The sequence below is a fragment of the Lithobates pipiens genome, unplaced genomic scaffold (genome assembly GCF_037356315.1).
Source record: "Lithobates pipiens isolate NorthernLeopardFrog02 unplaced genomic scaffold, aLitPip1_a1.2 Scaffold_16, whole genome shotgun sequence".
Classification (NCBI taxonomy): domain Eukaryota; kingdom Metazoa; phylum Chordata; class Amphibia; order Anura; family Ranidae; genus Lithobates; species Lithobates pipiens.
Window position 1 is genome coordinate 604,330,847 of NW_027507748.1, and position 13,871 is coordinate 604,344,717.

Sequence of the window (13,871 nt, forward strand, 5' to 3'; positions counted from 1 at the left end):
TTTCACTAAATACACAATATACAATCTGCATAGCGGGAATTTACACATGCGACATGGAGTTTTGTGGGTTGCGTGTTTTTTACTGTGCATTTTGCAGAATTTGCCATTCGTTTTTTTCACATGCCAAAATGTGCATTTGCTTCTGTGTTTGGTGTATTAACAAATAATGGCACCGAAAGCGCAACTAGTAATTTTAGGTGTATAAAGGTGGCCATACACTATATAATCCGGATTGTATAATCTCCTTTAGATCTGCCATCAATTATGTAGTGCAAGGGCCTGCCTGATTGGATACAGAGTAATTGGCTAGATGTGTTTGCTCCTATTATATAAATTTGGTAAATCTAAAGGAGATTGTACATCCAGATTGTATAGTGTATGGCCACCTTTATACACCTAAAATTACTAGTTGCACTTTCAGCACCATTAATTGGTAACGGCACACCAAACACAAAAAAAAACCAAACACACATTTTGACATGTGAAAAAACGAGTGGCAAATGCTGTAAAACGCACAGTAAAAAACACAACCCGCAAAATGCAAACATGTCCCATAAGCCACATATAGCACAGCCCATTTAAATCAACGGGCTGCCCTATGCGTGTCACAGGAAAAACGAGACACAAAACATTCACTCCCACTATGCTAGATGTGAATGGGGCCTGAAAGTGAAATTGGTGCGATAACGCATCAAGAATGAGGCTCCATTCACATCTTTGCGTTTCCTTTCTTCATTTTAGAAATGTGCTGCACAAAAAAAAAAATTGCAGTAAAAACACACACCAAGCTCCACCCAAAAAAATAAAAAATAAAGATTGCTGTGTGCAGGGCAGCCCATTCAGGGGGATGGGCTACCCTATGTGTAATGAGTGAAAATTCTCCAAAACGCCTTCCCACTTCACTAAAAAAAAAATGAAAACGCATGTGGGAATGCAAGTTCTCGTTATGCAAAAATGTGAACAGGGCTTGACAGCTGAGTGATTCTGTCCACTCCCTTCTATGTACTTGTATAAAGATGGCCATACACTATGCAATCTGATTGTGTATTTATTTAGAGAAGGGTGATCACTAATTGATTGCATTTCATTTAAAAACATGCACCTGGGAGTGGGAGGGTCGATGATGCAGGGTGTGTGAGGTCAGCTGGACAACTTCTTCCTGTGTCATGACCTACAGTCTGTAAGGACATAAGACAGAAGCAATTGACACATTTGGAAACATGGATGGAGGACAGTAAGCTACGTGTCTGTAGATTTTATGGAAAGCTTTGATATTTTTGTAAAAAAGTACACTAATGCTAGAATGGTACATAGGGGAGATGAAAATTAGAAAAAAAAAAAAAAAGGTGAACTTACCCATTGAGCTGAAAGTTCAACTAGCATCAAGTTGTACGGCATATGTAGGTGTCTGCTTTCAAATACAGCTGGATATGTACTTACTCTATGTAATGTAAATGTACATTAGAGTTACAAAATTCTCAGTAACATTGTAATAAAGTGATTTGACTTTCCTGTAAAATCCTTTTCTCAGAGTACAAGACACGGGTCTTCGTATTTATAACAGATGGGTTATATGCCACACTTTCAGGTGACTAAACACTGGCAAAGTAATCAAATACAGACCACAATCGCATACAACCCCTCCCAAAAAACAAGCAATTATAGGTTCATGTCACCGAGGGTAGGGTCCTGTGTTCTATACTGTATTCCAATAAAAATTCTACAAGCAATTTAAAAATTATATTTTCTTTATCTCACGGTACAGAAAGTAGATATCCATGTTCATAATGGACGAGATGTCCCAAAGCATTAAAGTGAAGGGAGGGCAACCAAGAAACTATCAACAGAAAACCCGACTTTCAGAACAGAAATGGCATTAAACTACCGCCTAAAAAACGTTGCAAAAACTGGCATCAGCAGAGGGTTAAACATCTATCTAGTAAAACTTTGTGTGAATCAAAGGCCAGGTAGTAATCTTACACCAGAGAGTAAGAGAAGACTGATGCTGAAATGGCCAAGCCATGCCCATAGCTCTAGTAGAATGAGCCTCAACAGGAAAAGGAGGCGCGCTACCTTTCAGAAAATAGGCATAAGAAAGAACCTGGCAAATCCACCCAGCAATAATAAACTGAGGTCGGGACACTCTTCTAGGGTCCCACACAGACAGAACAAAAAGTGAATCTGATCTCCTGTAAGATACCACAGCAATGAGGTAAACCCACACAACCTATTTAACAGGTGAAACTAATCAACACAACCTCCCTTAATACAAAATACACACACAATATGCCTCATCACCCAGGCTGAATTGCCGCTAACAATTTTATAGGTGTGTTCACTTCCAACCACCATAAATTGGTACTAAAAAATTGTAAATAAGTGCAGCACAACAAGAATAATAAAACACAAAAAAAAAATAATAATAATATAAATTAGTGCAGCACAACAGATATGTGAACACACAAGTGAATACATTCTCCACATACCTGTTGTGCTACACTTATTTACAATTTTTTTAAACCTACACAACCTGCACCACATCCATCTTATCCAAAGTTGTTGACCCTAGCAAAGCTACCTTACCAGTAAGATCCATCACAGAACTCTCAAGGATCAGTTCAATAGGTGGCAGCTGGAGGATGGAGAGGAAGACTCCATGGTGTCATGGGAGGCCAGTGAGGTGCAACGATGTGAGCCACCCCTGATCAAAGGCCTGTGAGTAAGAAAAAAAAAAGGGTGGGGGCTCCCCAAGGCTGAGACCTGACCTTTCAAAAGTAATCAAATGCCAATTTCTGGCTGCAGAAAGCCAGTAAGCATACCAAAGAATATTGGAGGGTAGGATTTTCTTTACTTACACCAGTCCAAGTATGCCTTTCACGTATGATGAAAGGAATCAACTTCCGGTCTGCAGTATGAGAATCACCAAATCCAATATCCCCCTCCTCTCCCTCAGGACTTATACTTCAACAGCCCCGTCATAAAAACCAGTGACCACAAAGCAGAGAAAACAATGAGACCATGAGACAATGATCTGGTTGGTCGGGAGGAGGCCAAAAAAGACATCATACTGTACTCTGACTGGAAGCCCATAAAGCAAGAGGGTCTATTGTAGAAGGGACAAGTAATATGCTCTGAACTCCAGGATGTTGATCGTCTTTTGGAGGTTCTGAAAGACAAAAGGCTACCCCCTCCCCGTGAGAAGGTTGTCCAGGTAGCCCAGGATGTGAATCCTTCGGACCTAAGCAAGGCCAACACGGGAGCCAGGCTGTGGCCAGCCAGAAGGGAAGGGCTACAAACTAAAAATGCTGATTCACCACTGCAAAGCATACAAAATGCTGGTGATATCAGGATGTGCAAGTATGCATCCTTTGTATTGATAGAAGCCATGAGTACTCCCAGATGGGAGCAGTTAAAATCTCAGAGTCCATTTGGAAATTTGTGACCTTCAAAAAAGGGGTTCAAGGTTTTGGAGGTCCAGAACGGGTCCGAAATAAACGTTCAGTTTTGGAACTGTGAACAGCTTTAAATGGGTTGTAAAGCTGCATGTTTATGCATGAAGGTGAAAAAAATAACTGGCAGTGACCAGCCCCCCCCCCACCCCCCCCCCCCCATTTTACTTACCTGAGCCCTGGAACTTGACCCGGCTGGGATGCGCGGTTTCTCTGCCTGGAGTTCTCAGCTCTTGATTGGATAGATTGATAGCAGCACAGCCATTGGCTCCTGCTGCTGTCAATCAAATTCAATGATGTAGGCACTGGTGGGCAGGGCCGAGTCATACATTCGGCGTCTATGGACGCCAAATGCTGGACTCGGGAGAGCGCTTCTCCTAGGGGATTATCTGATGTGGGGAGGTCCACAGGAGACAAGTATCAGGGCCACTTTGGGCAAAACAAGCTGCACAGTGTAGGTAAGAAAGATAAATTTGTTATTTAAAAAAAATAAAATAAATGAACCCTTAACATTACTTTAAGTAGACTCAGACCATGGCCACAACCAACAGAGCTAAGCTTCAGCTCTTTGTAAATATCTTCTGCATAGAAAGGGCAATTCTGCTTTGGAGGGCAAGTAGTGAGTTGGGAAGCTCAAGCTCGTGACCTAAGGACACAACTCCCTGAACATAGATGTCCAAGAGTTTCCGTCAAAACTCACATCAGTGGGGGCATCACTTCCCTGTGAAGGGAACTGTGGACCCAATTATGGGGGTCTGAAGGGGTCAAGATTTTCTACTTTGGCATTGCTGGAGGTGTAAACGGAGTTTCATGATTTCTAAATGTAAAATAATGCACCCAGTGAAAACGAATCCCTTAAAGTAAAATACTGGGGTGTACAGTGTTGGCCAGGACTACAGATGAAAAAAAAAAAAAGGTATGAATGCATATTTAGCAAATAGTGTGGCTAATCTGTGGGAGAAACAAACAGAATTCTAGAATGCATCACTGGCAGGAGAAAGTAGGTCCTGATTCCCCTATATAGATATTTAGTTAGACCTCATTTGGTATATTGTATTTGGTTCTGGAGACCTCATTTACAAAAATATATTGATAAGATAGAACAAGTCCAGAGACAGACAACAATAATTGTGAAAGGCCTGAGGAATAAATCAGAAGGGACTTCAGGAATGTAATATGTACAGTCTGGAGCAAGGAAGGGAAATGGGAAATAGGACTGAAACCTTTGAACACATCAAGGGGGTGAATAAGGTTCAGGAGGGCAGTAGTTTCAATATAACGCCAAGATCAAGAACACGGAGACATGACCTCAAACTAAGGTAGCAAGAGGAAAGCTCAAAACAAATCTTAGAAAGTATTATTTCACTGGAAGAATAGTTAATGCTTGAAAGACTTCCAGCAAAAGGTAGTAAGTCATCAGTAAGCGGACTCAAACATGCATGGCACAAACACGAGTCTATATTCAGACAAAAGACTTGGACAACTTAGTCTTATTTCTGCTGTCACTCTTCTGCTTTTCTTTCACTGCCTGCTGGGGGGGGGGGGGGGGGGGAAGAGAGACAGCTCCAATCCTGGATACCTCAGCAGGCAAAAGAAAAATCTCTGGGATGTTAGGCAGCGACTACATCTCAGTCAAACTACCTTGTCCCTCACTGCTATGCCTTGGTTGCTCCTTTGCTGATGGGTACTCACAAATTAGAAACTCAAAACTGCCTGCAGTGCCCACTCCCCTGAATGGATTAAGCATGGCGGGCGAAATGCATGAAATGGGTAGAATGCCTCTGCAACTGCTGACAGAATTTGTTAATAAACAGAAAATTAGAAGTGTGCAGCTTCAATACTTTCATATGTAAACTCAATTCATACATAACTGTCTTGTTTTCTCCAAATATAGTAATAAATCTTATCCATTCTTATGTTTAACTTGTAGAATTTCTCAATTATCTTACGCAGTTCAAAAGGCATTGATAGTTGATCTCAGCTGGTCACCTTTAAATAGTGGTTCCATGCTATTATATATGTGGATGTTCCATTTTGCAAAATCATTCTATTACATTTATATCCCCAAACTATGGAAAATCCTCACCTGGAATATTCTTTTGCAGTTCCCATGAAATTCCATACTGAGGCCGATATTACTGGTTTTACTGGAACTTGAAAACTCTATAAGTAGTGCCGTTAATATGGAACAAGCCAATGTCTGCTGTGGAGAGAATATAAAAGACAAAGCATATAATATGTTGTAAAGTAGTATTGTATTATTATGTTTCCATTAGTATAACAACCACCAATACAGAGGAACAGCTGTTTAGTTTGGATGCAAAACTTAACTTAGCCCATTAATTAGGAGTGATCATATGAAAACTATGTTCTCACAAGCATTTTTAATATGCATGAAGGCCAGATTCACGCTTTCCAACTACAGATGCCAGGGGATGATTATACTGTGACAGAAGGAAAACTCAATATTATGCAAATTAGTCCTTTATGCATTGTACTTTTTTCCTGAAATTGTGCTTGCACGCACCATATTGCTTACACAACCTGAAATGCAAAGGATGTGACAATCAGACCATGTAGGAATTAAGCAGTTTCATCACACAATGGGAGGGGATTTAACTAATCAGCTTCTACATTTTATTGTGAAAGCTTAATTGAACAGGCTAAAGTTGGAAGCTGATTTGTTGCTATGCAAAGCAGCACCAGATTGTTTGCTCCAGTTTTAGTAACTAAAGGTGCAATATAAACACTTACATTACGTGTCTGAATGACTGCTGCTACTGTACCCAGAGATCTACTGTTGCTCTCTAAATGCTGAATAAAGCCCGGTCCGATGGTAGGATTATTGTTTAAGTTGACTTTCGGTCAAAACTTTTTTTTCCAATTTTAGACAGCACTTACTGTCTTACACTGGCTTGCTCACCACCTGGTGGGGAGATACTGAGGACAGTGACCTGGCACTAGCACACAGTAAAACCCATCTCCACCATCAGGGTACTGGTAAAGACTGGTTAGTGCTTAGACCATATGCTTCTGGTGAGCCCACATCACCCACCAGACAGAGCTGCAGTTTGCTTCAAAGTTTTGGAAAAGCCTTCCAGGTGTAAATCTATCTTCTGCTTTTCATCCACAAGCTAAGGGTCATACCTTCAATGTATTGTCAGTTATTTTCTAGATGACTGGGTGGATCATCTTCCTATGGCAAAATTTGCTTATAAAACAATTCTAAGCATAACTCCACTTCTCAAAGTCCTTTTTTAGTTTCTTAAAACACCAGGTATAATCCAGTTTTTATTTGTGATCTTCCCCATCTCAACTCCAATATCTGCTGTTATCATCAGATTAACTACAGGCGATTAAGGAGAAACTGATCAAGACTTTGAAAGTGGCTCAAGAATGTTCCAGAGGCTTCTCAAAGACAAAGGTAGGTAGCTCACTTCCTACCTTTCATGTGGGCGACAGACTGGTTAACAAAAACTTTTTTACTTAAAACTTCATGACCGTATGAAGATTCACCCCATGTTTCATGTACACTCAAATCATTTTATGAAAACACTCTTTGGGAGAATTCTCCCACCCCCTTAACCTGTTGAGGTGCAAAGTGGAGAAGATTTGTGGTTGAGAAAAATCTTCATTCCAGGATTTTTAGGATTAAATTCCAATAGCTGTCTGGTTCAATGAGAAGGATAAGGGCCAAAAGAAAATTTCTTGTGAACCCGAGTAGAATATTTATGCCCCTAGATTAACAAGAGAATTTCATCAAAGGTTTCCCTCACAAACCTGGCTCTAAGACTTCCAGGGCCTGTCCTGGAAGCAGAGAAATTACCCGGATCTGAACCCAGGACCTCTTGTGTCTGGCAGAAGTTATTCTAGCGGAGCCACATGAGAAGCTGGGCAGCTTCTGGCCCGATACCTTAGACAACCTTACTGTCTATCTTGTTTTTGGTCAACCGTGAACTCCTTGCTCCTCCCATGAACTTCTTATTTAGGCTATGCCTTGGAATTCCTGTTCTCCAGATTATTGTGCTCTTTGCCCTCCATATCTTCATTACCATTTGTTACCAATCTTTGGCTTCTTCCACACCTATGCTTCCGCTTCATCCCTTCTGCTTGACATGCTACATCTGCTAACTCACCCGGACTTGCTCACCTGCCAGGGATAATCTGCTAATGTATTTATCCTGCTGGTTTGTGCATGAACCTTTCTACTGCTACAGCCACTGGCCTCCGAGCCTAAAACCCTGATTGTGACATTAATGTTAAGGGATATGTAGTAATTTTCACTGTTTGTTATGAATGTATTTTTACAAGACAATAGGGACTTCTATTTATTAAACCCCAAAGGGCAAAAACAATAAATCAATGGCAAAACACTTGTCCATGAAGTGTACATGTTCCCTGAGAGTAAAGCAGTCAGATAGTTAAAGCTGAAGTATAATTACATCTATTTTGCCTACTCCGGCTCCTCCCTGTATAAATATGCAAATGGCATAGGTCAGTCTGGAGGAGTGGGCATTTCTACGCAGGCTTGAACTATTTTTATTGTTTGGTAAAGAAAGACATTACACATTTAACCTACACAGGGGTACAAATAATGAACAGAGATCTAAATCACCAACAAGGTAAAGCATGTCAAACAACGCAAGTTATTAGGAAACGCATAGGGCAGAGCGACGTGCTGACGTCACCTCTGTCTTTTTGTTTGCTAATCACCAGGAAGTACGGGTTGGTTTGTTTGTGTGCGTCCGGCCGGCGCACACTTCCTATTAAGCCTGATGCCAAGTCATTTCTGTAAGTGCATTACTATTTTTTGAATTAAAAAGCTGTTGGTTTTACACCATTTGGAGCCTTTATCTTCTATGTGGTATTGCGCTGAGTGGAGAGTGGTGTACGGGAGGGGAAAGACGGCAGAGACTGCATTAGCCCCATCTTGTGGAAGATTTGAGACCGGACAAGCAGCTCATTAAATGTGAATGCCCATTCAATCTATTTTTGCCTGCTGAGACCCTCTCATATTGAGTCGGTAAGGAGCCAACTTATGTGTGTGGTGGTGGCAAGAGCACATTCGCACTTTGAAAAGTTCTTTTTGTTTGGAATCCAGTCATCCACTGTAAATTCACCACGGGTGGTCAATTAACTATATGGACACTATTTATTATTATTATTAATTTCCATTTATATTATATGGACACTATATAATGTTACCGTATTTATCGGGGTATAACACGCACCGGCGTATAACACGCACCCCAAGTTTAGGAGGGCATTTTAAAGGAAAAAAGTTTTAGGAGGGAAGTTTAAGCGAGAAAAAAACCTTACATTTAAATGCCAGTCAATGCAGCCTTATCAGTGTGCATCTGCAGCCTTGCCCATCATTGCAGAATAATCAGTGTCATTTGCAGCTTGGCCAGCGCCGTTTACAGCCTTGTCCATGTTTAAATTTCCCGCCGCCGAGACAGACCGAGCGAGCGCCGCCGAAAAATACCGAGCCGACTTGCTCGGCTCCGCTCGTAGTCCCGCCTCCCTGCTGTTTCTCTAGCGAGCGCTGCCGAAAAAGACCGAGCCCACTGTACTGTGTATTCGGCTGGGCTCCACTCGCAGTCCCGCCCACTATGGGCGGGACTGCAAGCCGAGTACACAGTACAGTGGGATCGGTCTTTTTCGGCAGCGCTCGCTAGAGAAACAGCAGGGAGGCGGGACTACGAGCGGAGCCGAGCAAGACGGCTCGGTATTTTTCGGCAGTGCTCGGTATTTTTGACTCGCAGACAGTGGGGATCGGCGTATAACACACACCCCCGACTTTCCCCCTATTTTAAGGGGGAAAAAGTGCATGTTATACGCCGATAAATACGGTAATTAACTCATTTATATTCATTTGTTTACCCCCATTTATGTTTATATTGTTTTGCACCTTGTTTGAGTTTTAGTTCATCACTCATGCCTTGTATTTTTCATTTTTATTAATTTAGTACACCGTGTTTTTTTCTTTGATGCGAACACTGGAGATACATAGCTTTATCTTATTTTTGTTGGCTAGTGTTGCACATATATACACAATTTGTTTAGGCGATTTACTTTTCAGGTGTAACGACTGGAGGTTTCCAGCTGTTTTCACTCTTTGATTGGTACATATATTTACACCAATTTTAGTCTATATAGGTTAGCGCAATTCCTTTCTTTCTTATCTTGATTTTGTGTATATTTGGTGTACAGAGTTGCAGCTTCCGATAGACCTTGTATTTTGGGTTACTAGTTTTTTTGTTGTATTCCGTATTGCAGTTTGTCCCCTCTTTTTCTTCACGCTGCGGTGTGATCGGTCACCGGCTGTGTCCACCTGACGACATTCTACCAGGCCGCTGCTGGTACCAATCACAGCAGATCACATGACAAAAGTAAACAATCGATGGCTTCCATTCGTGTACAATTGTTGCTAGCTGCGATTGGTCATGTGATCACATGGAACAGACAGGGTCAGTCTATCTGTACTGTGCGATTCGCTGTGGCCAATAACAGCCAATAGAAAAAATATACATTGAATGAATCAATTTTATTCAGTAAAAATGGTTGCTTATATCAGTGACATTCACTGGAATAAGCAATCAATATGTAAAAAAAAAAAAAAAAAAAAAGGTTGGGCTAGATGATGCTGGACATCCTGTAGCCAAGACATTAGGTGTGCTCTACCAACCTGCTGCAGCTTCTTAAACACACTGTGAAAAGCTCACTTTGTGCAGCATTAAGAATACATTTTAGTACAGGAAAGGAGCTTATAACTAGGCACATTATGGTGATTATTTTTGCTTTCCCCACACCACATTAACACCTTACTGCCCAGCCTATAGCAGATTGACAGCCGGGCAGGCCTTTTGTCCTTCTGACTGGTCATATGATGTCCTCTCAAAAGGTGACCACTCGCAGGGCCATGCAGTGGCGCGATCTCTCATCAGCTGTGTCCACCTGACACAGTCGATGACTGATCTCTATACCGTCTGACTGCCAGTTTCATGTGATTGCTGTGACCAAAAACAGCAGATCACATTGGGCACGTATGGTCAATGTGATCACATTGCAATCATGTGTAAAAATCACTTCTCCAGAGTAGCAGTGTAAGCCCCTGTACACACTGTCGGAGATTTCCACAACCAAATCCGTCGGATTTTGCCCGTCGGATTTTGTCCGAAACTGTTGCATACACACGGTTGGACAAAGTTGGCGAAAAATCCGATCTTTCAGAATGAATGATGACGTAATTTCGTTACGATGGGACTACATTCAGGCTAGTAGCCAATAGCTTTGATGTAGGAATTTGATGTGAGCATGCGTGGCACTTGGTCCGATCAAAATTCTCTACACATGATCGGAGTATGTCCGATCGGCCCAGTTGGTCGGAAAATATTTCCAACATGTTGGAAAATTGGGTCCGACGGAATCAGTCCGATGCATACCACACACAGTCGGATTATTCGACGACACGGTCCGATAGGACACATTCCGACGGATTCTCCGACCGTGTGTACAAGGGCTTAAAGTAACAGTGGTAAAAAAAAAAAAAAAAAAAAAGTAACACTGTCATCAATGCCCCTGATCATTGTCACACCAGTTATATAATGCTGTACTGCACTGGTGACAGTTTGGCATTTTCAGGCCTCAAGAAATGAGACGCCAGTACATATATATCATAGTTCATGGACAAACTTTCCTAAAGACTAAATAAACACCGATTTGGGTTATTTTCACCAACAAAATCTAGCATTATACATTTTGACCTAAATTTATAAAGAAAGGTTATTTGTTTGCAAAATATTTGGACAAAAAAAGTAAAACACTGTATGGAAAAAAACAAACAAAAAACAAACAAAAAAAAAAACCAAACCCCCCCCCCCCCAAAAAATAAAAAACCAAAAACACTCCACATCAACAAATTCAGAAACAGAAAAAAAAAGTGGGCTTTGATGGAGTAAAATGTTGAGCTCCATAAAAAAACAAGCCTATGCCCTGGGGACAGTGTCGCACACAAGCAAACGTCTGAGGTTTAGACTGAGCTATGGCCAATACCTCTGTGCTGCAGAAGATTAAAGTGGTGATGATACTATTTATGCAGGCTCACACAACAGCTGACAGTCAAGCCCTGCTGCCACCAACTGCAGCATCTTTGCACATAAAATGCCTCTCATGTCAATACCTTGACCTTAGAGGCGCTTGTTATCTTAGCTAGCACGCGCCAAACCTAATCCCCTCTTGCTGTCCTATACCTAAACAGATCAAACTTGAATAGCCTTCGTGTGTCACCGCCTTTCTCCCGGGGCTCAGTTCAGCTAAAGTGACAGTACCATTCCACAACAATGGCAGCTATTTCAACCTTTTAAGAGGTTAATGTAAATTGTAAACACCAGCGGGTGTCCATGGGGTGAAGCAGAATACAGGAATTCTCAGTTATGTCTGAAACACACGTCCGCTTTAATTACCAAAAGCAAAAACCTTTTCAAAACTGACAAGTTAAAGCTCATGTATATCATCTCCCTGATTGCCACTGGTAAAACTAACGTAGACAACTTACTTACTAGATGAATAACCACCTGCTAAACATGTGTTGGTTTAAAATAAAATAAAAATCGGGGACCAATAATTCTGTTTAAAGTGAACCTGTGATTATTGCAACAGTGGTAAACTGCTTCATATACATTTAACAACTGAAAAAAAAAAAAAAAAAAAAAACACGACAGCCAATTGACATGCAGCTCTGAACAGCCTATTGTTCCCAACATTACATTCTGCGCCACAATAATTGCCCCTCAATGTGATAAAACGATTCACTGACCAATAGCAAGGTACAGTTATTGCCATGCGTTTTCACCAGTTGTGTAATGGCATTGTTGAATTGATAAATTTCATTGGTTGAAACCAAATAATTCAGAAGGCCAAAGTGGGAAATAAATTCTACATAGGGTTCAACATACAGTTGTGCTGATAAGTTTACATACCCGGGCAGAATTTATGATTTCTTGGTCATTTTTCAGAGAATATGAAAGATAACACAAAAACTTTTCTTTCACTCATGGTTAGTGCTTGGCTGAAGCATCAACTGTTTCACTTTTTTAAATCATAATGCTATTTGTGAAATACTACACTATGGTATTCCCTCTCTATTAATCTATTGGGTCCTATGGAGCAATAAGAATAAAATTTAAAGGAGAAGGTGACCGAATTTACCAGAAGAGAAGACCTATAAAGAAATCTATATACCTCTATGCGAACCCCTCCTTGCTATAGGTAAGGGGCCACTGCCCACTAAAGTGTGATCACAGCGGGATTAAGCACTGGGAGATCCGCACCTCAGTTGAATTTGCACAAGTTTGCACAAAGCACTTGCACTTAAAGGAGACTGTTTATTTATGGACTTGAATATTTATATCTTTTTATTTTTTATTTTTTTATGGATTTCAATATGTATATTTAATCTATACAGGCCGGATTCATTCTGATATAACGTATGTTATAGCCGGCTCTGTAGTACGTTTACTACTATATATATTTTTTGTTTAATTCTAAAGTTTATTTTCCATGTGATCAGGAGAGGGTACCCTATTTTTGGTCTAGGTATACTCTTATTTTCTTGTATATCATTTGTTTATTATTAGGGTGGTTCACTTATATCACCTCTGGAGAGTGTTTACTTATTTGCACATTTATAAGACGCACTTGGCACTTTATGATCAATTCACAGTTTTTTGGCTTTGCACTCAATTGAAGCAGTTGTGTTTCCGTGGAGGTTTTCAATTGACTCTGTAGTGCGTTTACTTTTTTTTTTTTTTTTTTTTTTTTGCATTTTCTCTGCACTTTATCAAAATAGTAATTTTTTAAGAGACTGTTTTTAGTTACTTACCTTTGTTCACTTGATTTTCATTTATTTGGATTCTATCACCTCTGTGGTGTGTTTATTTTATTTTATTTAATGTAGCACTTTTTGATATTATTCAGTAGATATTTATATATATATTTTTATATTACACTATTGATTTATGTAACTAGGCATTATACTTATCACCCTCGGAGGGTTATTTAATATAGGGGCAGCGCAATACCAACATATCTTAAGTTTCATATTAAGTGGATACAGTGTGATCCATTCCGGTAGTAGCAGCAGCCCTTGACATTTTATATATATATATATATATATATATATATATATATATATATATATACACATATAGATTCTAGAGAGAGAGAGAGAGAGAGAGAGAGAGAGAGATAAAAGGTCAATGAGTTTCTGGACTCCTGACAGACCCTTGCATCTTCCATCCAGTGCTGCACGGACATTTCTGTATTCTGAGTCATGGGGAAAGCAAAAGAATTGTCAAAGGATCTGCAGGAAAAGTTAGTTGAACTGTAGAAAACAGGAAAGTGATATAAAAAGATATCCAA

At 40.4% G+C, this 13,871-nt stretch overlaps 1 protein-coding gene across 1 annotated transcript in view; it reads right to left on the reverse strand.

Moving 5' to 3' along the window:
* XPO4 (exportin 4) overlaps positions 1 to 13,871 on the reverse strand; it is a 208,062-nt gene that overhangs the window by 99,792 nt on the left and 94,399 nt on the right. Inside the window, exon 5 of the mRNA XM_077484003.1 lies at positions 5,536 to 5,652. Coding sequence (XP_077340129.1) covers positions 5,536 to 5,652 — 117 coding nt within the window. The remainder of the gene's footprint in view (positions 1 to 5,535; positions 5,653 to 13,871) is intronic.